At 38.8% G+C, this 26,832-nt stretch overlaps 2 protein-coding genes and 1 pseudogene across 3 annotated transcripts; all 3 read right to left on the bottom strand.

The window, feature by feature from the left end:
• Window positions 1-407: 407 nt before the first annotated feature.
• LOC146519878 (myosin heavy chain, fast skeletal muscle-like) lies at window positions 408-13,233 on the bottom strand. Its single transcript, XM_085157302.1, has 41 exons — window positions 13,171-13,233; window positions 12,911-12,968; window positions 12,600-12,822; window positions 12,367-12,510; window positions 12,116-12,272; window positions 11,900-11,927; window positions 11,699-11,810; window positions 11,519-11,611; window positions 11,376-11,439; window positions 10,980-11,078; window positions 10,276-10,379; window positions 10,034-10,172; window positions 9,814-9,932; window positions 9,546-9,695; window positions 9,291-9,461; window positions 8,897-9,203; window positions 7,180-7,250; window positions 7,003-7,090; window positions 6,786-6,903; window positions 6,549-6,672; window positions 6,332-6,468; window positions 5,973-6,228; window positions 5,540-5,782; window positions 5,229-5,405; window positions 4,973-5,118; window positions 4,787-4,877; window positions 4,294-4,683; window positions 4,059-4,185; window positions 3,801-3,919; window positions 3,381-3,577; window positions 3,105-3,288; window positions 2,846-3,011; window positions 2,588-2,712; window positions 2,161-2,469; window positions 1,869-2,072; window positions 1,659-1,784; window positions 1,402-1,572; window positions 1,160-1,264; window positions 974-1,069; window positions 727-858; window positions 408-537 (listed from the first exon to the last, which is right to left on the bottom strand). Exons 3-41 carry the CDS (start codon window positions 12,801-12,803, stop codon window positions 520-522), a joined length of 5,811 nt encoding a protein of 1,936 aa, XP_085013428.1. The 5' UTR covers window positions 12,804-12,822; window positions 12,911-12,968; window positions 13,171-13,233; the 3' UTR covers window positions 408-519.
• A 2,384-nt stretch (window positions 13,234-15,617) lies between these two features.
• On the bottom strand, window positions 15,618-22,474 carry LOC146519877 (uncharacterized). The gene is made up of 5 exons (XM_085157563.1): window positions 22,450-22,474; window positions 22,318-22,331; window positions 19,853-19,948; window positions 19,610-19,735; window positions 15,618-17,660 (listed from the first exon to the last, which is right to left on the bottom strand). The coding sequence occupies exons 1-5, from the start codon at window positions 22,472-22,474 to the stop codon at window positions 17,472-17,474; spliced, it is 450 nt and encodes a 149-aa protein (XP_085013689.1). The 3' UTR covers window positions 15,618-17,471.
• On the bottom strand, window positions 22,394-23,979 carry LOC146519876 (myosin heavy chain, fast skeletal muscle-like; annotated as a pseudogene). Its single transcript, XR_014873755.1, has 6 exons — window positions 23,866-23,979; window positions 23,621-23,770; window positions 23,366-23,536; window positions 22,972-23,278; window positions 22,613-22,828; window positions 22,394-22,514 (listed from the first exon to the last, which is right to left on the bottom strand). The product of XR_014873755.1 is annotated as a myosin heavy chain, fast skeletal muscle-like (transcript).
• Between the last annotated feature and the right edge of the window lie 2,853 nt (window positions 23,980-26,832).

Raw genomic sequence — 26,832 nt, 5'->3', positions numbered from 1 at the left:
GGCATTCTCATCCAACATCATTGTCTGACCTTACAAATTTATTTCTGGAAGAATGGTTGAAAATTCCCATAGATACATTCCTAAAACCTGTGTAAAGCCAGAACAGCTGAAGCTGTTATAGCTGCAAACAGTTGCAAACAGAGCTGACATCAGGCATTACGAAAAATGTATATTAAAAGTATCTTGGCTTGTGTGAAATGTGTATTCTTTTACTGGTTAACTTAACTCTGCCATCACTAATGCTGAACACAAGAAGGGAGAACACTAAGGAAAAAGTGATGTCCTCATTTCACAGGACGATGTCCTGTAGGTATGAATCACGATTATTCTGAAGAAACTATCGTGTTAAAAATTGTATATGTGAATGTGACTTTTTTTAGAATAAAGAATAAATTAAACTCTTTACATTTCATGAAATCATAATGAAAGTGTTTATTGAATTAATACATCATAAGCGGACAATTTAACAGTTAGTTCATATTTTATGAACACTGCCAAAAAGTTCCAAAAGAATGTGTCTTATTCAGCACTTTCACCCTGCAAAAAATAATGAAAGGTAAAATTATTCAACACATATTATCAACATTAAAACAATTCATTCTACATTGTAAATACAGTATCTACACTCTCTTCAATTCAAAGAAAATTATTAACATAAAGCTCTTATATCAAACAACTCCATTAAACAACGGTACATTTTTTTGTAAAACAAATTACATGAATTACCTTTCCAACATCACGGCTCTTGGCTCTCAGTTTGTTGACCTGAGATTCAGCAATGTCAGCACGCTCCTGAGCTTCCTCCATCTCATGTTGGACCTTTCTCAGTCTGGACATGTGGGTGTTGGCCTGTTCCTCCTGTTCAGTGAAACAATATGTTTTATTTAAAAATATATCTGATCATATATTAGAGATATCTCAGTTATGAAGCTGTGCATTCGTAAATGTAAAAATCACAGAACATTTTACTCACAGCCTCCTCAGCCTGTCTCTTGTAACCCTTGACTTTGAGCTGCAGCTTGTCCACCAGATCCTGAAGTCTGACCAAATTCTTCTTGTCCTCCTCAGTCTGCATAAAAAACAAACTGTCATTGACGGCTGAAGAAGAAACAATTTAGGAACTTAAATGTAATAGATATTTAGGTAAATGTGTACTCACCTGGTAGGTGAGCTCCTTCACTCTCCTCTCATATTTGCGGACTCCTTTAACAGCATCAGATCCACGTCTCTGCTCAGCTTCAACTTCCGTTTCCAGTTCACGGACCTTTAATGCCATGATAAATAATCAGCTTTTAATAAATATTAAGAGTAGAAAGAAAATGGGTGGAGATCATGTGATGAAATCAAAGTGTTTGTTTTCTTTTTTTTAAATATTTGAATAATAGTTCAAGAACAACATACCCTTGACTCCAGTTTCTGGAGCTGCTTCTTGCCACCCTTCATAGCGAGGTTCTCTGCCTCATCCAGACGGTGCTGCAGGTCCTTGACTGTGACCTCCAGGTTCTTCTTCATCCTCTCCAGGTGAGCACTGGTGTCCTGCTCCTTCTTCAGCTCCTCAGCCATCATGGCAGCCTGAAAGTATGGGTGGTATTGGCATTATTGATCAAGCATGAACAATAATTTTGAAAAGATAAGATCCTTGCAAAGTAATAACTTACATCAGTGATAGCCTTTTTGGCCTTCTCCTCAGCATTTCTTGCTTCTTGAACTGCATCATCCACCTCACCCTGAACCTGGACAAAGTCAGCCTCCAGCTTCTTCTTGGTGTTCAAAAGACTGGTGTTCTGAATGAAAAAAAAAAACCATTTTAATGATGTGATTCTCACTCTCTTATATCTCAAAGTTCTTGAAAAGTAATGAATACCAACCTGAGAGTGAAGTAGTCCAACACGCTCGCTAGCATCAACCAACTCCTGCTCAGCTACTTTGCGTCCTCTCTCTGTCTGCTCCAGAGCGGCTCTCAGCTCCTCAATCTCAGCTACCATCAGACCATTTCTGCGCTCCACCATGGCGACCTGCTCCTTCATGTCTTCCTGTCCTCTGAGAGCATCATCCAGGTGCAGTTGGGCATCCTGAAAACAAACAAACAAAATATATTATCATTATTTGCTTGGAGGTTAATTTAAAATTCACACACACACAAATGATCTACCAACTCACCTTGAGCTGTCCTTGGACATTCCTCAGTTGTTTCTGGGCCTCAGCAGCCTGTCTGTTGGAATGGCTCAGCTGAATCTCCATCTCATTCAGGTCTCCCTCCATCTTCTTCTTGACTCTCAGGGCATCATTCCTGCTCCTGACCTCAGCATCAAGAGTGCTCTGCATGGAGTCAATCACCCTCTGGCTGTTCCTCTTGATCTGCTCCATCTCCTCGTCCTTCTCTGCCAGCTTCCTGTCAATCTCACCTTTTACCTGGTTTAGCTCAAGCTGAATACGAAGGATCTTGGCCTCCTCATGCTCCAGAGTTCCCTTTAAATAAATGTAACAACTGTTACTAATGAATCTCTTAATAATATGAATTGCACAGATTAGGACTAATTTTTTTTTTAAAGGAAAATACATATTTTTGTAATATATAAATCATTACCTCAGCTTCCTCCAGAGCTGTCTGAATTTCAGACTTCTCAGTCTCAACAGTCTTCTTGGCCTTTTCCAGCTCATGGATGGTCTTTCCTGTTTCACCAATCTGCTCAGTCAGATCTGAGATCTCCTCTACAGAGCAAACACAGCCAAGAGTTTTAGTACTTGGAGCTGACATATGCAAATGTTTTGGCCACAACAAAAGCTGTAAATGAATATAAACATTAGAATCATATCCATATGATCTATAGCAAGATAAGCATACGCTGCAGGTTCTTGTTCTCTCTCTTCATGGTCTCAAGATGATCCAGAGCCTCTTCATATGAGTTCTTCATCTTGAACAACTCAGTGCTGAGAGAACGAGCCTCCTTTTGGGCTCCTTCCAGCTCTGCCTGGCTCTCCTCATACTTCTGTTTCCATTCTGCCAGGACCTAGATTAATTAAAAATAAATAAATTAAATAATTAGTTGTTGTAATGGGTGTAATTTCTCCATTGATGAGAGAGGTTATGTTTAAATCTTTACTTTATCAAAGTTCCTCTGCTTCTTGTCAAGGTTGGCAGCCAGAGCATTAGCTCTCTCCACATCAATCATGAGGTCCTCCACCTCACCCTGCAGCCTCTGCTTGGTCTTCTCCAGTGAGGCACACTTGGAGTTCACAGCCTCAATGGATTCCTCAGCCTCCTGCAGGCGCTGGGCAAGCTTTTTCCTATCGTTTAAATAATTTTGTTTTTATTAAGGCTGAATTGGTTGGTTTTAAGTCTGAAAACTAATTTAAACAATGAAAGTATGGTGACTTACTTGGCCTCCTCCAGTTCTTCAGTTCGCTGGATGGCATCAGTCTCATATTTGGATCGCCACTGAGCCACCTCACTGTTGGCCTTGGACATTCCTCGCTGCAGCTCAGCCTTGGCCTCCTGCTCCTCCTCAAACTGCTCTCTGAGCAGATCACAGTCATGACGTGCTGACTGAACAGCATGAGCCAGGGCGTTCTTGGCCTGTTGAAGTGACAGTTGACTTCAGATTTCGATATTTTATTGTTGAAATCAATTTTAAAGTCTAATGGTGAGAGGATAACAAATTTAAGAGGTAAAACCTTAGAAAGAAATTAAAGGATAATCTGTCTCAGAGTTACTGAGTGTCTCTGAAACTGATTAAAATTTGTCTCTGTTTTTATTAGTAAGTGCTGAAATTTAAAAGAAGAAAGAAATTATTTCAGACCTTCACTTCCTCCTCAACGTGTCTCTTCAGTTCCTCAATCTGCTGAGTGAAGGCCTGCTTGCCCCTTGTGAGCTGAGAAACAAGAGCTTCTTTCTCCTCAAGCTGCCGAGAATACTCACCTGCAATTAACACACATGTATTAAACTCAGGTTATTTTATTTCCCCCACTGATTGTTTGTTGCTTTTGGTCACTTATATGTGAATGTGCAAAACTGATAACGCCACCAAAAGGCTGTTTTGTTGTTATACATCACTTACCATTCTCTGTCTGAAGTCTCGCCTTCTGGGCATTAATGTCATTCAGCTGACGAACATTCTCATCATTTTTGGCTTTGAGTTCACTCAGTTGATCCTCAAGAGTCCTGCACATTTTCTCCAAGTTGCCCTGTCAACAAGTAATGTCATATCCATGTTAAAAGTTAATGAGCTGCTTTGGAGGTCCTGAAATGTAAAAAAGAAAAGAAAATGTGTTCTCTATAAACAATGTCCACACCTTTGCTTTAGCAACAGCCTCCATGTTGCTGGAGAGGTCATCAATCTCCATCTTGTACTCGCTCTTCTCTTTCTCCAGCTTCTGTTTGACACGCTGGAGGTTGTCGATCTGCTCTCCGAGCTCTGCAACAGTGTCAGCCTGCTTCTTACGGAGAGCTGCTGCAGTAGCTTCATGCTGCAGAGTTGATTCCTCAAGATCACGACGCAGTTTCTGGAACTCAGCCTCTCGCTTCTTGTTCATCTCAATCTGAGCAGCTGTTGCTCCACCAGCTTCCTCGAGCCTCTCACTGATCTCTTCAAGCTCCCTGGAGAGGTCGGCTCTCTGCTTCTCTACCTTAGCCCGAGCTGCCCTCTCAGCCTCAATCTCCTCTTCCAGCTCCTCAATACGAGCCTAGTTTGAAATTATTTGGATTTATTGATTAGAAACTGAACTAAACTAGATTTTTGAATTATAATGAACAATATTCTTTATGAACACTGGCCGTTAGTGTTACCTGAAGTTCTTTAATTTTCTTCTGAAGTTGAGCACCAAGGGATTGTTCATCTTCAATCTTGCTGAGAAGTTGGCTGATTTCAAAGTCCTTCCTTGGTGTGGAGGAAGTATGGTTTTACAATCACAGTCCATATGATTATTGAAATACAGTGTGTGTAAAGAAAATTATTTACAAAAAATGCCCTACTTCTTGATTTTCTCATCAGACTGCTGCTTGTCATTCTCCAGATCCATTATGGATTCCTGGGCCAGTTTCAGATCTCCCTCCAGCTTCCTCTTGGCTCTCTCAAGGTCCATGCGGAGCTTCTTCTCTTGCTCCAGTGAACCCTCAAGCTATAAAGTCATGTCAGTTGATTCAAGTGGTTGGAAAGACATTGATTTAGTACTAAAATTCTTTCCATAGAAAACAAAAAACTAACACGTCATTTTTATAGTTTTCTTACATCATCAACTTGCTGTTCCAGCTTTGTCTTGGACTTGGTCAGAGTGTTGACTTTGTCTTCCTCTGCCTGGAGATCATCCAGTGTTTGTTGATGGGCCTCTTGTAAGGCTTTCTTCTCCTTTGTTAACTTGGCAATGGCCTCATCCTGAGATGCCATCTCCTCTGTCAGGTTTTTCACCTGAAATAATGTGAATACATTAAGTTTCATTTTGTTCGAGAATTTGCTGATTATTTGAACGTTTAACGTGTCTATTCAAAGAACAACATTACATGTTTTAATTGTACTAAGAATACAATTAAAATGAACTGAACCTTGTTTTCTGTGGCATGTTTCTCCTTCTCCACTTTGGCCAAGGTGAGCTCCAAGTCATCAATGTCCTTCTTCAGCTCAGAGCATTCATCCTCCAGCTTCCTCTTCTTAGCAGTCAGCTCAGCATTAATTTCCTCTTCATCCTCCAGTCTCTCACTTGTCTCTTTGAGTTTGGCCTCGAGCTGGATCTTGCTCTTAATGAGCCCCTCACACCTTTCTTCAGCATCAGAGAGATTGTCAACTTCCTATAATACATGTTGAACACACAAGTTAGATTATTTGTGAGTCACATTGTCCTAGTGTTTTCCTGATCGTAATTTTAACTACACTTTTAGCAAATAAATAATCAGAGGGAGAGACAAACATGTGGTCCTTTTATATCTAACTTATATACTTGAACTATAGGTGTAATATATACTTTTCTCTACTACTTACTGCAGCCACTTGAAGTTGCAGGTCATTCTTCTCCTGCAGCATGCTGACCATCTTCTCTTCCAGTTCCTTCTTCTTGGCTAGAGCAGCAGCCAGGTCTGTCTGCATCTTCTCATAGTTCTCCTTCATGTTCTGCAACTCCTTCTCAGTCTCAGCACTCTTCAGAAGAGGCTTGATCTTGAAGTACAGTTTCAGCCATGGCCAGTTCTTGACATTCATGAAAGAACGGATGTTGTACTGGATGGAGAAGATAGATTCTCTAAAAACCAAACATGAGAGTGTTACTTTCAGTGTCGTAGGATCTTAATATGAGGAAGGAAATACAAAAGAGAATACAATAGAGTTTACTATGATAACGTTACCTCCTCTCCATCATCTTCACAAATTCTTTCCTCATGACGTATCCTCTGCAGAGAGCCTGAGTCATGGTCACCAGCTCAGCCAGTTTCTCATCTCTCATCTCCTCAAGAGTGCCCAGCAGACCAGCTTTGAAGAACACCTATTTAATCATTGAAAACATATGTATAGGTGCATATTGATAGTGTCTTTTTTAATGTCTATTAATATAATGAAGTGTACCTTTGTGTGCCCAAACATGTACTGTGTGTGATCCACATCAATGGAGCCAAGCAGCTTCTCTGAAGCTTTCTTGTTGTCAATGAACTGTCCCTCAGGGATGACGCTGGCATTCAGCACTTTGTATCTTTAAGAGACAATCAGATTGTTACTTAGATTTTTCTTTCACCATATTCAAGTTTACTCTATACAACAACCATGAAACCATTTTTCCTTTCCAATATTGTAATGTGCTGTCACCTCTGCTTGAAGTCACCATAGAGGATTCTGCTGGGGAAACCCTTTCTGCAGATTCTGATGCCCTCCAGTACACCGTTACACCTCAGCTGGTGGATGACCAGGAAGTTCTCCATAAGACCTGAGAGTTAGAAATTCATAATGTTTCAAAACTTTATTTATGTCACTGTGTAATGTTTTGGGTACTTAATATTACTGTGGGGTCCTGTGGGGGTTTTACCTGGGGTCTTTGTCTCATTGGGAATCAGGCAACGGACAAAGTGAGGATGAGTGCTTCTTAAGTTGGTCATCAGCTTGGCCAGATTCTCCTGTAGATCAGCATCATTAGATAATAGGTTAATACTATTTAAAAATGAGCATTTAATTATTTTTTTTAAAATTATAAATCTATACATACTCTGAAAAGAGCAGACACAGTCTGGAAGGAACCACCCTTCTTCTTACCACCCTTCTTGCCACCACCAGCCTCTGTTTTCATAAACAGTAAATTTCATTATTGGAATTTAATGAATATTTTTCACAGTATACATATTAGCCTGCAGTATGCACATTATACACAGCAAATTCAAAAGTGTTAAATGTTTTGGTGTTAGTAGTCTTAGAGTTAATTTTACTCTAAGTAGAGTCACATTCTTTTAATGTAACTCTGAGGTGTAAAATGATAGTAGTTAAAATCGAGTGTTAAAAATGAGTGTTTCTATTTCAAATCTGGAGGTGTTACAATGGAAACATTAACTCTTGACCTCTTAACTCTGAACTCCTACAGGGGCTATGACACTAATAGAGTAAATTCACAGACTCCGCCCCCAGCACGGCTCCAATCGAAGCTGAAGTGTAGCCGTTTCAGAACATTTTGCTCTACATATTTGAGTTGTTTGCCATGCTTGGTAAGTCATGTTTTCAAAGATTGTTTCAATTATTGTTATTAGCTTTTACTTCTGTGGCTCTTTGGAGTTGAGACAAAGCTGTGTGAAAGGCATTAGCCATGTTGCTCGCTGATAGCATAATATTCTGTTTTTAGCTAGCTGAAAGGTATTGTTTGCGGGCAAATACCACAGCCTTGAAAAAAAGCTTGCATGTGAATTTTCAGTCAAATTTCTTGGTCAAATACACTTAAAACAATGTCTAGAATGTGAAATGTTGATATAATGGTGCTACTTGAAGCCTGAAAACGATCTCCCATAAAAAACGAGCAAACAGCAGTAGCAGATGTCCCGAGTCCCGACTGAGTTCTACGTTAGCACTTAGATTCCTCCAGAGTTTTGTGCACACGGTTTAGGTAAAAATGAAAAAGGTTGAGGTTTTACATTTAGTTCAGTATTACCTGTTGTCTGTGTCCTTGTCTTTTGGGAAAATACTTTACACAAGTAATGGCTCAAAAAGGATTCCTTTTTTTTTCTGTGCTGCAATTGATTTGTGCCATTAATTAGTGTCAACTAATTTTTATTCAATCTCCACATAGGATATGCTTGTGAAGATGGAATATGGGGGAGAGCAGAAGTGCGTTGAAGTTCCACAAAGTGATGAATGAAGGACATGCATATTGTATTTTGTATTTATTGAAATAAGTGATGAGAATGCTGTTATTTGCATTTACCAGCTCACCTATGTCAGACCTTTTGATAAACGAAATTCTAATGAAAGTGAGAACATGTACACTGTTACATCTTTCAGAAAATGTTTTGAAATTGTGGTGCACAGTTCACAATAAATGTTTTTCAAAAACCATTGCGTCTTTTTAGTAAATGTTTATTTCCAAAATAAATTTCTAGAAGTTCAGAACAGTAAAATTCCCGCATTTTAGAATTAATTAGAAGATAACTCTTACGTAGTTAAACTAAAACACTCTTTGAGAGTTAATATATAAACTCTTAACACCAAGTGTTAAATTATCAACTCCAGAGAGATTTGGTGTTTAACACTAAATCAGAGTTAACATACCAACTCTCCAAAAAGAGTTAAATTAACACTCTCTGGTGTGGACCCATATAGACACTTTAAAAGTGTTGAAATCAAATCTGACAGTGTTAATTTGGACATGCTGGATTTGCTGTGCACAGATACATACTATCTGTACTGGACACGCGAGCTTGTGAGCAATTTTTCTTTCTTACCTTCAGCTCCAGCATGGGCTGCGTACAGGAGGCACAGCAGTTTGTTTGATGACTTCTGGTAGAGCTGAACAACTGAGTCATTCAGTGGGTCCTTGTTCTTGTCCAGCCAGCCAGTGATATTGTAGTCCACTGTACCAGCATAGTGAACCAGGGAGAAGTGGGCCTCAGCCTTGCCCTTTGCAGGCTTTGGCTTCTCAAAGCATTTGGTCTTGCCAAGATGCTGATCGTGCAGCTTGTTCTTGAACGTTGTGTCAGAGGCCTTGGGGAACATGCATTCCTCTTCAAGGATGGAGAAGATGCCCATTGGCTGAGAAAATGGCACATGTCATATTAAAATTTCAACAGAGATAACATATGCAACCACATGTACATTTATTCGTGAGCAGCTGTTTACCTTCTCAATAAGCTCAATGCAGGCAGCCAAGTCCATACCAAAGTCAATGAACTCCCAATGAATGCCTTCTTTCTTGTACTCCTCTTGCTCCAGGACAAACATGTGATGGTTGAAAAACTGTTGCAGTTTCTCATTGGTGAAGTTGATGCAGAGTTGCTCCAAGCTGTTGAACTGTAACATTACAAACATTTTTAATTTCATGGCAATACAGTATTGAACATTTAGCAAATGTGGTGAAATGTCTCAAGTGCTCACATCAAAGATCTCAAATCCAGCGATATCCAGCACTCCAATGAAGAACTGTCTGGGCTGCTTTGTGTCTAGCATCTCATTGATACGGATAACCATCCACAAGAACATTTTCTCATAGATAGATTTGCACAGAGCCGAGACAGCATTGTTGACCTGGCAAACAAGAATTTATAATTATTCAAAACCATATGAATGCAGCTATAATGTTTATAATTATAATATGATAATACGAGCCCCCCCCCCCCCCCCCCCCCCCATTTTTTTTAATTACCTGTGGGACAGTCTGACCTTTGGTCACCATCTCATTGCCAACCTTCACTCTTGGGTAGCACAAAGCTTTCAGCATATCAGCCGAGTTCAGGCCCAGTAGGTACGCAATCTTGTCAGCCACTGTTGGATTAAACAATATATCATACCCAATAGATACACTTCAGTTATTTGTTCATTATACAAAATTTTCACAATAAAAATCATATTATTTTGTCAATTACCCTCAGTGCCATCAGGTTCAGCCTGCTCCTCACGCTGCTTTTGCTTAAATTTCATGTTGCCATGATGCATCACAGCACCAGTCAGCTTGTAGATGCTTAACTTCTCTTCAGCAGTAAAGCCCAAGATGTCAATAGCAGTCTGTACGACACAAGAATGAAAGCAACAATTTTTTATTTATTTATTTTTTAAAACACTTTATTTATAGTTAAGTATACAAATCCAAAGACAAATGCAATTTTACATCTGTTGCAATGAACTCCTCCACATCATTGATGCTCTTCACTGTGATTTCACCCTGACTGACCATTGGGTAGTCATATGGGTTGGTTGTGATCAGAAGAGCCTCTGTAAAATGCAATACCGAAAAGTTATTTCAGTTTTCTTATTATATTGTTGGAATCTTTTCAAACATGAAATTGGAACCAAAGCCTTCAGCCTTTATATTCAGGAGAAAGACATGTTTGTTACTTTGAAGATTATGCTTAAAAATTCATCTTTAAATTAGCTTATGGTTAAGAATGGATCAGGTCAGAGTAAATCCCCTAGTTGTGTACCCCTCTCTGAGCCTGGGTTTGGAGAGTTTTGGTTTTCTTGTTAAAATGCAATTCTTCTATTCCACCATTGCCAAGTGTCGGCTCATAGGCAATTCTCATCATCGGTTGGCGTTTTCTCTTTAATACTACAGGGTTTATACATTACCATATAATATCTGATATTGTGCAAAAATTAACTTGTATTTTAATACTATAATTAAATAATTAATTAGTTAATATTGATATATTAATTATAATTAATACACTATATTTTAATAGTACAATTAATAGTCATTATATACTGGTATACAACATTTAAAAATATTGTTGTTGTTATATGAACTGTCCATATATAGCTGAATTAAATTCAATCAAAGTTAGTTGAAAGTTTAAATAATTAAAGTTGTCATACCCAGGAGCTCAGGCTTGTGGCCAGTCATCAGCTGATAGAAGATATGGTAGCTTCTCTCAGCAGACAACTGAAAGGTGACACGGGATTTTTCCAGCAGATCTAAGAACAACAAATTCAGTTGGAGAGTGTAGACATGTCATGTAGACATGAGGCATGACAGACTAACATTTCATGTCAAGCCTACCGTTTTCATAGTCTATCAAAAGATAGTCATGGGAGTGATTTCAATTCTGTTACTTTACTTATTACATAATTTACTAATTATGTACCCCAGTCTTTTTTTTTTTTTTGATGTACTGCATTGAACTAAATATATAAATATAAAATAAATTGAATTGAGTAGTTAAGGAACATTTCTAGCACAGATAAGTACAATTTAGACTGGTTCAAACTTACATGTTTCAATATCAGCTGAAGCCAGCTTGCCAGTAGTACCGAAGTGAATCCTGATGAATTTACCCTAGAGTGGAAAATCTTTATTAGCATGATCTTTTCTGAAAGCAAATCTGACTTACTTTAACTCACTCTTAATCACTTACAAAACGAGAGGAGTTGTCATTCCTCACAGTCTTGGCATTACCGTAGGCCTCCAACAGAGGGTTGGCAGCAACAATTTGGTCCTCAAGGGAGCCCTGCAAGAATATATCATGTTTATGTGAGCTGAAGTTTCTATTTTATTTTTCTGTTGCAAGTAGCTTGATACTAAATAAAGAATCTACCTGCATTTTGCCAGGCGTTGGCTCAGCCTTCTTACCACCAAGAGCTGCAATTGTTGCAAAGTACTGGATGACACGTTTGGTGTTGACAGTCTTTCCTGCACCAGATTCTCCGCTGGGGTTTATGGGACACATTGTTAAATTTCAGCTTCAGTATCTTAAAGTTTTGTATAGATTTTACACACAGATTTGTAATATACTCACGTAATCAGGACAGACTGGTTCTCACGATCTAAAATAAAAGCATACAAGCTTCATGAATCCTGCTTTCATCATTTCTTTAATAATTATATGGTTAATTAGTATCTAAGTGCTAAGAAACTATTTATTTGCAAGGATTAATGACAACTTCAATAAACTGAAATTTAAGGTAATGTCTATCATTTGTATTACAACGTATTAACAGTAAATTGATCTTACCAGTGAGCATGAACTGATAGGCATTGTCAGAGATGGAGAAGATGTGAGGTGGAGCTTCAATCCTCTTCTTCCCTCTATATGCTCCTACACATGTAGCATCATATACAGGAAGCCACTTGTAGGGATTGACGACAACGCAGAACAACCCAGAGTAGGTCTGTATCATAGAGAATAAACAATATTTAAACATTTACAGATCAGCATGATATTTTCATTTTACACACAGCAAACATAGGAAAGTGAAAACTTACGTAGATCATCCATGATGCATAACGCTCTTTGAGGTTAAACAACACAGATGGCTCATTAAGGTGGGTCATCATGGCCATGTCCTCCATCTTATCAAACTTTGGAGGGTTTCTAGGGAAGATTTCATCCTCCTTTACAGTGACCGTCTGAATAGAAAATGTAAATCAGCCTCAACTTTTACAATTACACAGTGCATATTAAACACATGAATGAAGTACATAGATTATTCATCTACCTTTCCTCCGTCTGTGTCAACAGTGGCTTTACCACCCTCCTTCTTGGTAAGTTTGCCCTTGACATACATCTCATCAGGAACAGTCACAAAGAAGGCCGTCTTGGCATCAAATGGAGCAGTCTGGGCTTCAATCCTCTCCCTCTCTGGCTTGCGGAGGTAAATGGCCGCCGCGCCATACTGCTCCATCTCCGCGTCAGTGCTCATGGTGGCACTTTACTAGAGACTGAAAATATGATGGATTGACACATAAATCATATGTTTGTTATGCAACCCACAATTAATCTCCATTGTTTTGGTTTTATGGAATTTACCTCAGCTGATGCAAACAGAAATTCCTTGGTATCCTGTGATCCTGTGTATGTCAAGGCGCTATAAAATAAGGTTAAAGGTAGATTCATGCACTTTTTATATTGACTTGTAGATTTTGTAAAAGTTTAAGAATATATTTAAAAACAAAATGTTTACAAAAATGTATCAGTGAGTAAAATAATTTAAGTAACTGATTACTAAAACATATAATCCATTAACTCACAGCAGAGACATGGCAGAGGAACATGTTGACTCTACTCACCTGCCTTAGAAGCCTTTCAGTTAGAGCAAACACTCAGAGCTGCTGCTTTTATACACATCGGATCTGCTTCCTCAGCATTTGCAGCTCACTAAGTTTGGTCAGGATTGTCTGACACCTTGCTGATAGATATGGTCAAAAATAAGCTAATTATCATGCGTCATTTTCTACACATCAAATTACCATTTTACAAAGGATTTTAATAATAATACGTACAATAATAAATGTATATACATTTTATTTCTTTATTTTATTAAAGAACAAATTATATGTAATAATAATGGCAGATTAATTACATTATACTTAAATGGCATTAACTCAAATCTTTATTTTATTAAAACTATTTTTACAATCAATATAATTATGTTTCTTATTTTTTAAAAAATCAGTATTCCAATGTCATTTGGTTAATATTTCACTGAAAGTATATAAATTGTATTTTTAGGAGATCAGTAATGCCCACAAAATGTCTAAAGCAAATTATAATACTGTATTGCATGGTTTGTAGATTATTTATTCAAATAAATCTTGAAGGGAAACAAATATTAAGTTCACATAGCTTATACTAAGCACATGCGTGTCCTGTTAATGTAATATCACAGCCAGTAATGGATTTAAATTTGGAGAAGTCTTGAAATGTCACTGGTGTTCTGTTACAGAGCATAAAAAGAGTTGATAGATAGAGTTGGCTTAATATTTGCCATCTTACCAGCAGCTTACCAGCTTATTTGAAAATAAATCCAGCAAAGGGAAGCGATTTGTGTTTGGCACAAGCGAAAGATATATTTATAGGACACATTTAGAAATGATATTAACACCATAACCCAACTTAAGCTTAATCTTAATTTATGTACTTTCTTTCTCTCTTTTTATTGTTTAATATTCATATTTAATTTGCTAAAAAGTATGGAGTTATAGATAAGGGATAAAGTACAAGATGTTGTGCATTTTAATTATAATTCTTAGAATCAGGCAGCAGAGCAAAAAAAAAAAAAGATTGCAGAGGAGACACATGTGATTAAGGAGGAGCTATAACCAAAACAGGAAAATAACTGACTTCATCTGCTTCCTTTTAGCCCTGGCATTACAGAAGAGCATGACTCCCTTCCGAACCATTGTATAAATGATCACTTTGCTATCACTTGCTACCCATACAGGCACTAATATATATGTAATATATATTGATTGAACCCCGACCACCCCAAATAAAAAAAGTTGAGGAACAAGAACAGGAACCACCATGGAAGGATGGCGCCTGCCTTCTACCTTTGTTAGAAGAATTGGCTGATATCAAGAAATCCTACCAATGGCTGGACATAGCTGGACTGAAACATAGCACAGAGGCACTAATCATAGCAGCACAGAACAAGCTCCTGGCACAAGAGTCATAGAGACCACACTAAAGGGTGGGTCAGAACCCCAGTCAAACTGAATCGCTGGTCGCCTGTCATCCCAGATTGCAGTAAATGTTTAGATGAGAAGGGCACTCTGTTTCACTGTGTATGGAGCTGTCCAAAATTACAGCAGTACTGGAAATCAATCACGCAAACTTTATCGATTGTTGGAGTAAATATACCTGTTGAAGCAAAAATGTGTGTGTTGGGTATATACCCAAAGAATTGTGACTTTAGCACCAGTTTTTTTTTTTGTGTGTGTGGGGGGGTTGTTTTGTCGTTGTTTTTTGTTTGTTTGTTTGTTTGTTTGTTTGTTTTGTTTTTGTCTGTTTCTTTGTTTTTGTTGTTTTTATTTTTCGTTCGCATTTTCCTTTGTTTGTTTTACCCATGCTGTGCATGGGTTTTGTTTTATTTTATTATTATTGTTATTATTGTTATTATTATTGTTATTATTGTATTATTATTGTTATTATTATTGTTTCTTTTCATTTGTATTTGTTTATTTTGGGGACTATGTTCTTTAATATAAATCTAATGTTAACTGTACTATCATTCTTTTCTTCTTGTTTTCTTGTTCTGTAATATAAAACTCAATAAACATACTGTTTTTTTTTTTTTAAAAAGGGTGGGTCAGAGAGGGTCTGCCACACAAAGCAAGACCCCAGGTACAGGCTGTGCAAAGATGCCTCAGAGACAATCCAGCACATAACAGCAGGGTACAAGATGCTATCAGACAGGGCATACATGAAACGCCATAACCAAGTGGCTGGCATAACATACAGGAACATCTGTGTCGAGTATGGCCTGGAAGTCATGAGGACAAAATGGGACACAACCGCTTGGGTTGTTGAGACTTAGCTAAAAAATATATATATATATATATATTTTTTTTTCGCCTGTCCCATTTGGTTCTTTAGCCGTCAGAATTGTTGTCTGAGGACCAACAAGGATACCCAATGGATTTACTTTGCCAAATCATGGCCATCATGGCCTTGCCGTATTGGTCCATTTGATTGACCTTTGTTGTTATTATTTATTTTATTATATTTTCAGTTGTTACAAATGGGACAGACATGACTGAGGGATAGGAAAGGGAGAAAGAAAGATGAAGGAAAAGAAAAACAGAAGGGAAGAGGGACAGTGAGAAAGGGCACTTAAAAAGAGAAAGAAGAGAAAAAAAGAAAAAAAAATCTCCTGGATCACCTGTTGAGAGAAAAAGAAGAGAAAACAAGCAAAAAAAACAACAAAAAACAACAAAACAGAGCAACATACTAAACACAACACCATCACATTAATCTAGCTAAGTGTAAACAGCAGTAAATACGAAATGTTGAATGTTGTTGTGTAGCAAGCAGGACCGACAGCGCACATTGTGCTTGGAAATAGCAGCCAATAAAGGTATAGTTTATGTCTATGAACAGTGGACACCCGTGTGCACACCTGTGTGGATCAGCGCGCTTGTATTCAAAAGGTTTCCCCATGTAATGGTCTGCTAGAGGATGTAGAGAGCCATAGCCCTGTCCCCCAAGACATGAAGCAGGCATGGAGGAGATCCAGGCCCCAGAAATCCAGAGGCCCCAGAGTGCGAGAGCCCAAGGCGAACCTCCGGAGGGGCAGCTAAAAATATTCTAACCCCATATCGTCTACCACTGATGGACAGTGGACACTCTTTCAAATGCAGCAGTTAACTCAGATGACAAATCTGTGAAGGTAAAAAGATATCTAGGAAAGAGAGTAGTGGATTGTTTAGCCAGATTGTTTAAGAGTGTTGATGGAGAAGTATAGAGAATGTCAGAAAGGGCTGGACTGTGTCTGGATCAAGAGTAAGCATATTATAGAATGCCAAGAGAGTGGGATCCTTGTTTGCAAAGGTGATGGACAGGCTGACAGATTAAGTCAGGCAGAAGTCTCCATAGACCAGGGGTCGGCAAACTGCGGCTCTTTAGTCCTTATAGTGCGGCTCCGTGTGGATTGGGAAAATAAATTAGAAGTATTTAGCTGAAGTGTATATTATTTATGTTAGTTCTTTTTTAACTTGTAGTTCTAAATTGGAAGATTATTGTGATATTGAAATATAAAAATACAATTATATTCTTTTATTTTTTCATTGCTCAAAATAAGCGTCACACTCGTGCAAGCCGGTGTACCTGCCGAAACGCCGGGCATTTATCGAGACTTTCAACCCCAGGTAGGCCAGTTATGGACCTTCGGATCCATGTTATGTCAGCAGCTGTTCTCTACCGTGAACTATGTTAAAAACAAAAACCGCTCACGCCTCACAGATGAAAGCTTACAGTCCTGCGTAAAGATGAAAGTGACTTCGTACAGCCCCGATTTGCAGACGCTGTGCGCAGAGGTTCAGGAGCAGAAGTCCCATTGTAAACATATCACGGCAGACCTGACGATGTTTGCATTAAGATGCTTTTCAGCATCTCTTTATTGACCACTTTTCACACACGGTTGCTATATGTATACAGCCGGCTGTAGCTTTTCAGCTCACAGCCCGACACATACCAACACAACAGCATAGATAGCACAGACGTTAAGGCGGCGAGGCGTGATTGCGGGTGCTGCTCAGGTGCGTCCCGTCCCCTGCAGCGGCGCTGCAGACCGCACCCGACCACACACATTAACCTGGTAAAATACATATTTAGGCAGAATTTTGCAAATATCTATTTTTCATCTTTTAGCAGCATAGTGCTTTTTTTCCAATTATTTTTTAAAAGTCAGGTCAAGGCTCCAAAAGCCCAAAGGCGATGGCTCACAACAGTTTTTGTTTGCTGGATCATTTTAGTTCAGCTGGGTGTCTATCCTTTTGTTATATTTCTTTAAGACTTCAAAATGTGTTAATTACATAAATAAAATTTAATTTTCTCTGTAGCACTTCATTGACTTCATAAGCAACACACCTTAGTTGTTCACACAAAGCATAAAGGTAAAAAACAATATATACAGTGTTATCTTCATTTTTGATGTCAAAATGTATTTGCAGCTCCCAGTATTCTCGTTTGCGTGGAAACCGGGTCCAAATGGCTCTTTGGATGTGAAAGGTTGCTGTCCCCTGCCATAGACTATGACGTTGGTAGATGACAGTGTGATCTGTAGTGAAAATAGGAAATGGATGGAAGAGAACCTGGAGAGTTGGAAGTACACTAAAAAGAAAAAGAAAATTCAGTAGAACCAAACAAACAAACAAACAAACAAACAAACAAACAAAAACGTGTGAATGAGAAGAAGACAGATGTAACAGTCTCTGGGTCTTTGAATGTTAATTTATCTGTAGTCCAGTCTCTATGTCAAGTGTTTCAGTCTAGGTTCAGTGTGTGTTGTTTTATCCTATTTCTGTTGTATCCTATGAATATATTGTCTGTGTGTCCCTCTGTTTTTTGTCATGTTTTATCTATCTAGGGTAGTTAGGATCCTGTCTTGTGAGTCATGCGATAGATAGATAGATAGATAGATAGATAGATAGATAGATAGATAGATAGATAGATAGATAGATAGATAGATAGATAGATAGATAGATAGATAGATAGATAGATAGATAGATAGATAGATAGATAGATAGATAGATAGATAGATAGATAGATAGATAGATAGATAGATAGATAGCATGATTCGGTTTAGGTAAGCTCTACAGCATGATTAAAAATAGAAAGCCACCAGCATGTCACGGCTGAGCAGCCAGTGTGTTTGTGGAGCAGACCCAAATACAGACACAGGGGAGAAGCACAGCAAGTTTGGCCTTAAGTAAGCATAAACAGATGTCAGAGACCTCTGGAATATCTATAAAGTTGACCATGTGCCTGTGCAGTTGGCTGATGTAATCAGTAATGTGTGGCTTGTGTTTTAATCACATTCTCATGCTTTGGTTTTATGTGAAGGACAAAGTGAATTGTGAATTTGTCAATTTAGAATGTATTGCTCATACTGTAAGTGTCTGAAGAAACCCTTGGGAAATATGCAATATGTAGCTTTGTTTTTGTGTTGCAGTAATAAGAGAAATTTGTGTTTACTTTCTGTAATGCTTATTCTTTGTGAAAGCTCAACAACACTTCTTTTGAAAGGCGATGTAGTATGGGATGACAATCTTACTGACAGTTGTCAAAACAAATTAATGAATTAGAGAGAATTAACTGTATAAACAGAGGCTATATTAGGTATATAACAGTATTATATCAGTGGCATAGCTTTGTGTCCACACTTGAACTGCCTCAAAATTAAACTATAAAATGCTAACTGCAGAGTTCAGTCTGTCTTTTTTTATGTACATTTCTCAAAAGTTACTGCAACTGTGGGGTCTTATTTTGACACTTCTACCTAATGTCCCTATCAAAGTTTGGTAATAACATACATTTGGACCTTTTATTATCAGCCTTTATATACTGCTGTATCTCAAGGAATATTTTTAAAACTGTAAATAGATAGAATTAAGAAGTCAAAATCAGGCATCTTCAGCTTAATTTGAAGATGGCTGATTGAATTTGTGCTAATATGAACCTCGTTTTTTAAAAATATGAATCTAAACATGCCATGACTCATGCTGAAAGCTAGGGAGAACACTAAGAAGAAGCACTGTCCCCATATGAAAGGACAATGTCCTGTAGCTATAAATCATAAATCATAAATTCTGAAGAAACTACTGTGTTGAACATTGTATTTTCCAATTGAACTTTTACAGAATGCAGAGTAAATGATACTGAAAAAATAAAGAGTTTAATAAATCAGTACATCATAAGTCAATTCAACAGCTAGTTCATATTTTATGAATGCCATCAAAAAGTTTCAGAGGATGTCCATTATTCAACACTTTCGCCCTGGAAGAAAGAAGAAATTAAAAAAAAGACTTATTCAACATATATTAAAAACGTTTGTAGAATTTGTCCCATCTCATTTTATATAGCTGGATTGAAATTTACACAGGGCATAAACATATCTAAACTGTCTTCTACTTTCAATCCACAGTAAATTATTAATGTATAGAACTTCTATCAAACAACTCTATTAAACAAAGTTCAATTTTCTGTAAAACAAATTACATGAATTACCTTTCCAGCATCACGGCTCTTGGCTCTCAGTTTGTTGACCTGAGATTCAGCAATGTCAGCACGCTCCTGAGCTTCCTCCATCTGGACCTTTCTCAGTCTGGACATGTGGGTGTTGGCCTGTTCTTCCTGTACAGTGTGACAATATGTTGTTGTTTTTTTAAATATCTGGCCATATATGCTAAATATATGTCATTTTTAAAGTTATGCATTCCATATGTAAAAATCACAGAACATTTTACTCACAGCCTCCTCAGCCTGTCTCTTGTAAGCCTTGACTTTGAGCTGCAGCTTGTCCACCAGATCCTGAAGTCTGACCACATTCTTCTTGTCTTCCTCAGTCTGCATAGATAACAAACTGTTATTGACAGCTGAGGAAGAAAGAATTTAGGAACTTAAATTCTGCCAGGACCTATGTTAATGTAGGTTAATTACTTGGTTGTTATTATATGTGTATGATTATTCTGATGATGTTGGTTATGTTTAAAACTTTACTTAATCAAACTTCCTCTGCTTCTTGTCAAGGTTGGTAGCCAGAGCATTAGCTCTCTCCACATCAATCATGAGGTCCTCCACCTCACCCTGCAGCCTCTGCTTGGTCTTCTCCAGTGAGGCACACTTGGAGTTCACAGCCTCAATGGATTCCTCAGCCTCCTGCAGGCGCTGGGCAAGCTTTTTCCTATCTGTCTGTGAAGGTTCTCAGTCATCCAGGTCATCGTAGTCAAAGGAGCTTGCAAAGAAAAGCGTCTGGACTTCTTTAAGTTACTTGAAGACGTTTCACCTCTCATCCGAGAGGCTTCTTCAGTTCTAAGGTCAAATGGTGGAGAGTCCCAGATATAAACCTGGTGAGAGTATCCCCCCACAGAGGGACAAAAGGACCCCCTGATGATCCTCTAATCGCCTGAGCCAAGGTGTGGAACTGGGTGTGGGTCCCAATCAGCCAGAGTTTCTGGTGAGTTCATTGTGAAACCTGGCCCCACCTTATCATGCGAATTCCTGAGGTCAGATGGCCCAGGGTGTGAGAGGGCGTTAAGGCGTCTGGGAAGGGATCTCAAAACTGGATTATAGATGGCAGAGAGTTGGTGTCGTAAACCACCGCCTCTGTTCAAAGATGGTCGCTCACAGTGGACATAGATGGCTTCTTTCACTCCTCTTTCAAACCATCTGTCCTCTCTGTCCAAAATGTGAACATTGGCATTCTCGAAGGAGTGTCCTTTATCCTTAAGATGCAGATGGACAGCTGAATCTTGTCCTGTGGAGGTGGCTCTTCTGTGTTGTGCCATGCGCTTGTGAAGTGGCTGTTTGGTCTCTCCAATGTAGAGGTCTGGGCATTCCTCACTGCACTGTACGGCATACACCACATTGTTAAGTCTGTGTTTTGGCGTTTTGTCTTTCGGGTGAACCAGTTTTTGTCTGAGTGTGTTGCTGGGTCTGAAGTACACCGGGATGTCATGCTTGGAGAAAACCCTCCTGAGTTTCTCTGATACACCGGCTACATAGGGGATGACAATGTTGTTGCGTCTGTCCTTCTTATCCCCCCTCGCTGGTGTCTGATCTTCTTTTCTGTGCCTCTTTGCTGACTTTAAGAATGCCCATTTAGGATAGCCGCACGTTTTGAGTGCTTCCTTTACATGTGTGTGTTCCTTCTTTTTCCCTTCAAGCTTAGAGGGAACATGTTCTGCCCGGTGGTGTAGGGTCCTAATTACTCCAAGTTTGTGTTCCAGAGGGTGATGGGAGTCAAACAGGAGGTACTGGTCCGTGTGTGTGGGCTTCCGGTAAACTTCGATGTTGAGGTTGCCATTCTCTTCAATGTGCACAGCGCAGTCCAGGAAAGGCAAACAGTCGTCCTTTGTGTCTTCCCTGGTGAACTTGATGTTTTTATCCACAGCGTTGATGTGCGCAGTGAAGGATTCCACTTCTTGTGTCTTGATTTTGACCCAGGTGTCGTCTACATATCTGTACCAGTGGCTGGGTACTCTTCCTTTGAAAGAGCCAAGAGCCTTCCTTTCCACTTCCTCCATGTAAAGGTTGGCTACAATAGGTGTCACCTTGTGTACAACACAGAAGAGCCACCTCCACAGGACAAGATTCAGCTGTCCATCTGCATCTTAAGGATAAAGGACACTCCTTCGAGGATGCCAATGTTCACATTTTGGACAGAGAGGACAGATGGTTTGAAAGAGGAGTGAAAGAAGCCATCTATGTCCACTGTGAGCGACCATCTTTGAACAGAGGCGGTGGTTTACGACACCAACTCTCTGCCATCTATAATCCAGTTTTGAGATCCCTTCCCAGACGCCTTAACGCCCTCTCACACCCTGGGCCATCTGACCTCAGGAATTCGCATGATAAGGTGGGGCCAGGTTTCACAATGAACTCACCAGAAACTCTGGCTGATTGGGACCCACACCCAGTTCCACACCTTGGCTCAGGCGATTAGAGGATCATCAGGGGGTCCTTTTGTCCCTCTGTGGGGGGATACTCCCACCAGGTTTATATCTGGGACTCTCCACCATTTGACCTTAGAACTGAAGAAGCCTCTCGGATGAGAGGTGAAATGTCTTCAAGTAACTTAAAGAAGTCCAGACGCTTTTCTTTGCAAGCTCCTTTGACTTTTTCCTATCGTTTAAATAATTTTGTTTTGATTAAGTCTGAATTGGTTGGTTTTAAGTCTCAAAACTAATTTAAACAATGAAAGTATGGTGACTTACTTGGCCTCCTCCAGCTCCTCAGTGCGCTGTATAGCATCAGTCTCATATTTGGATCGCCACTGAGCCACCTCACTGTTGGCCTTGGACATTCCTCTCTGCAGCTCAGCCTTGGCCTCCTGCTCCTCCTCAAACTGCTCTCTGAGTAGATCACAGTCATGACGTGCTGACTGAACAGCATGAGCCAGGGCGTTCTTGGCCTGTTGAAGTGACAGTTGATTTCAGATTTCGATATTTTATTGTTGAAATCAATTTTAAAGTCTAATGGTGAGAGGATAACAAATTTAAGAGGTAAAACCTTAGATAGATATTAGAGGATTATCTGTCTCAGAGTTACTAAGTGTCTCTGTAACTGATTAAAACTTCCTCCATGTTGCTGGAGAGGTCATCAATCTCCATCTTGTACTCGCTCTTCTCTTTCTCCAGCTTCTGTTTGACACACTGAAAAGAGCAGACACAGTCTGGAAGGAACCACCCTTCTTCTTCCCACCTTTCTTGCCACCATCAGCAGCCTCTGTTTTCATAAACAGCAATTGTCATTATTGTCACTATTTTTCACTGCATAGTCTTAGCCTGCAGTATGCACATTATAGTTATTACACAGATACATACTATCTGTACTGGACACGTGAGTTTGTGAGCACTTTTGTTTCTTACCTTCAGCTCCAGCATGGGCTGCTTAAAGGAAGCCCAGCAGTTTGTTTGAAGACTTCTGGTAGAGCTGAATAACTGAGTCATTTAGTGGGTCCTTGTTCTTGTCCAGCCAGCCAGTGATATTGTAGTCCACTGTACCAGCATAGTGAACCAGAGCGAAGTGTGCCTCAGCCTTGCCCTTTCCAGGCTTTGGTTTCTCAAAGCATTTGGTCTTGCCAAGATGCTGATCGTGCAGCTTGTTCTTGAATATTGTGTCAGAGGCCTTGGGGAACATGCACTCCTCTTCAAGGATGGAGAAGATGCCCATTGGCTGAGAAAATGTTACATATCATATTAAAATTTCAACAGAGGTAACATATGCAACCACATGTACATTTCTTCCAGAGCAGCTGTTTACCTTCTCAATAAGCTCAATGCAGGCAGCCAAGTCCATACCAAAGTCAATGAACTCCCATTGAATACCTTCTTTCTTGTACTCCTCTTGCTCCAGGACAAACATGTGATGGTTGAAAAACTGTTGCAATTTCTCATTGGTGAAGTTGATGCAGAGTTGCTCCAAGCTGTTGAACTGTAACATTACAAACATTTTTAATTTCATGGCAATACAGTATTGAACATTTAGCAAATGTGGTGAAATGTCTCAAGTGCTCACATCAAAGATCTCAAACCCAGCAATATCCAGCACTCCAATAAAGAACTGTCTGGGTTGTTTTGTGTCCAGCATCTCATTGATACGGATAACCATCCACAAGAACATTTTCTCATAGATAAATTTGCACAGAGCTGAGACAGCATTGTTGACCTGGCAAACAAGAATTTATAATAATACAAAACCCAAAATACAGCTATAATGTCCAAATCTTTAATATATCATTATTAAAAATGTATTTAAATTACCTGTGGGACGCTCTGACCTTTGGTCACCATCTCATTGCCGACTTTGACTCTTGGGTAGCACAAAGCTTTCAGCATATCAGCCGAGTTCAGGCCCATGATATAGCACAATATCCAATTTAATTGTGCATTTGAAGAAAAGTAACATTTGAAGAAATGTACATTTCTTCAAATGTTACTTCCCTCCAATGTCCTAATCCTCCCAATTATAAACAAAAAAACTTCATAATGACAATTTTATTATTTTGCCAGTTACCTTCAGTGCCATCAGGTTCAGCCTGCTCTTCACACTGCTTCTGCTTGAATTTCATGTTGCCATGATGCATCACAGCACCAGTCAGCTTGTAGATGTTTATTTTCTCATCAGCAGTAAAGCCCAAGATGTCAATTGCAGTCTGAAATTCAAACAAATGAAAGAAACAAATATTATGAAAAAGAAAAGAGATTTATGCCCAAATGCAAGAATGCAGATAAACATGAAATGTGATTTTACATCTGTTACAATGAACTCCTCCACATCATTGATGCTCTTGACAGTGACTTCACCCTGACTGATCATTGGATAGTCATAAGGGTTAGTTGTGATCAGAAGAGCCTCTGTAATAAATAAATAAATTAATTAATTAATTAAAAAATTGTCTCATTATATTTTCTTTAATTCTTGGAACCACTGAATAAAAGGCAGAGTCTTCAGCTATCATGCTACTTTCCTGTGGAACCAGTTTCCAGTATAGATTCAGTAGACGGACAACCTCCAATTAAATATTAAGCTGAAAGCTTTTAACTCTTTTATTTAAAACAAAGTTGGGGTTGGATCAGGTGACCCATGAACATTATTTTAGTCACACTATGCTCACAGTGCTGGGAGACTTGCACTAATGTGCTGAGTATATATTTTCCACTCAGATTTTCAGGTTCATATAGCATTACATCGACACAGTTTATCACTAAGCACAAAGTGTACCCTATGGTAACCAGTAATGCGATTTAAATTTGGAGAAGTCCTGAAATGTCACTGGTATACAGTTGCAGGACATAAACATCTCAGGCATCTGTCATCAAATTCAGCATCAGACTTTCTCTTAATGCCAGACAAGTATTGTATATCTCTACTGGGAACAGACTTTAAGAACGATTGGTCAGCTCAGATAACTTATCAGCAGATGAAAAAGTTTTAAGGTCAAAAGTAAATCCAGGAAAGGTTATCTTATGTTTTGTGGATTTTATAAGTCTTCATAATTTTACAATGAGGAACGGCATTGTATCACAGACTGTAGAAAAATTGTTGTTTTGTTTTTTTTCTTGTTATTGGTGAGCCTCTGCCAGACTTTACTTCTGACAAACACCCCCTCTCTGACATGCTGTTTTTAGACTTAATCATGTTACTGACCTGCTGCTAATTAATCTTTTAAGATTTTTAAGATTTTAACCTGTGGAATGTTCCTCCAACTGTTTCTTTCTAATACTATGTTTACTCTAATACTATGTTTTGGAAACACGTTGCTGTCATCAGTATTGAATGTTTTTAAATTAATAGTAAAATGTCAAACTTAACATATCAAATCTCTTAAATGTTCCCCATCCTTGGTGGATAAAACTGTACAGTTATCCCCACTTTAAAATACTTTAAAATATTGTAAGACATATAGATTTTTATCCACTTTCTCTAATCTTTATAACTAAACTTTTAGAATTTGAAACAGTACACAGAAAATAAAATAATAAAATCAGAAATGTTCACTTTCAGTGCACATGATTACTGGTCAGTAGAGATCCGATTGATCCAGATCCTGTTCTTGTCCAATTTTTCATTAAGCCAGGCAGCACTGCTGTTAAAAAATGAAAACTGCCACTCAATACATTAAAGAGCAATGAAAAGGATTAAGAATCTGTAGGGGGGAAAAAGAGTCCTACATACACAAAGTTATGATCGCAAGCTTCTTATTTTAACCTGTTGAATTACAGTTATGTACCCAGGCTGCTGTCTCACATCTCATAGTTAGAAAGCCTTGCTGAAAGGGCTCTCTAGGGAGAAATGTTAAGCACATGACTTGTTTAGTTTGCAACTGATGGTGCAGCTGCTGTAATGAGATGATAGAGAGGAGCCACCACACTCTTATGCAAAAAGATTGTTCCTAACCCCATTCAAAAATTAAAACCTATGGTCCATTATGAAATAAAACACATTACAGAGGAGATTCATTTTCACATACTTATTAATGTCAGTACATAGTCACAGTTGCCTTGTTTTCCCTGATGGATATTTGCACACCATAATCCTCTTGGAATACGCTGATTGATTGGAACACCCGATTTGGATGTCTAAGTTAATACTTTTGGCAATATGGTCTGTATATATATAAAAATTCCCCACTCGCCCTGCAAGTGTCTTTATCCTTTCAGCTTGGGTCCTCTACCTGAGGTCTGGAAGCTATCAGTATCTTTGCAGCAATATTGTCTTCTGGTAGTGCAATCCCCTCAGCTCTGACTGCTTTTGCTTTCTTTGCCATCCAACCACACTTCTCTAGTGTGAACATTCCAATATTGTTGCTGTAGATCTTAGTGGTGTGGATCAGCAAGACTATGTCGTGTTCACCCCTGGCATACAGCTTAATGTCATCCATGTAGAGGTGGTGGCTAAAATTTGCTCCATTCTGTACTTGTTCTAGTACAGAAGTCTTTTCAATGATAAGGCTGAGGAGGTTTAGGACTATGTAGAACACCAGTGGGGACTGAGTATCTTCTTGGTAAATCCTGCACTTGATGGTGACTTGCACAATTGGCTTGAAGTTGCTTCTATTGTTAATATCCACATATTCCTGATGAAGGCTCTTAGGGTTCTGTTGATCTCATATAGTTCTAAGTATTCCAGGATCCAAGTGTGATCCAAGTCCCACTGGTTAATTACAATTAATTAATTTGAAAAAAATAATGTGTTAAAACAATAACGCATTTAATTGCACTTTGCAT

Source organism: Neolamprologus multifasciatus, chromosome 4 (assembly GCF_963576455.1).
Source record: "Neolamprologus multifasciatus chromosome 4, fNeoMul1.2, whole genome shotgun sequence".
NCBI lineage: Eukaryota > Metazoa > Chordata > Actinopteri > Cichliformes > Cichlidae > Neolamprologus > Neolamprologus multifasciatus.
Note: the sequence above shows the minus strand (reverse complement) of the source record. Positions and strands in the feature narration are given on the sequence as shown.

Coding starts and splice junctions, on each gene's coding strand:
- LOC146519878 (XM_085157302.1), bottom strand. CDS start 12,803: ATGAGCACTGACGCGGAGATGGAGCAGTATGGCGCGGCGGCCATTTAC. Junction 5,119..5,228: donor TGGAACAGCAAGTTGATGAT/GTAAGAAAACTA, acceptor ATGACTTTATAG/CTTGAGGGTTCACTGGAGCA. Junction 2,713..2,845: donor AGAGAACAAGAACCTGCAGC/GTATGCTTATCT, acceptor TTTGCTCTGTAG/AGGAGATCTCAGATCTGACT.
- LOC146519877 (XM_085157563.1), bottom strand. CDS start 22,474: ATGACTGTGATCTACTCAGAGAGCA. Junction 19,736..19,852: donor AGAGACAGGCTGAGGAGGCT/GTGAGTAAAATG, acceptor CACACTGTACAG/GAAGAACAGGCCAACACCCA. Junction 17,661..19,609: donor AGAGCCGTGATGCTGGAAAG/GTAATTCATGTA, acceptor TTTTCACTACAG/ATCACACTGTCATCTACCAA.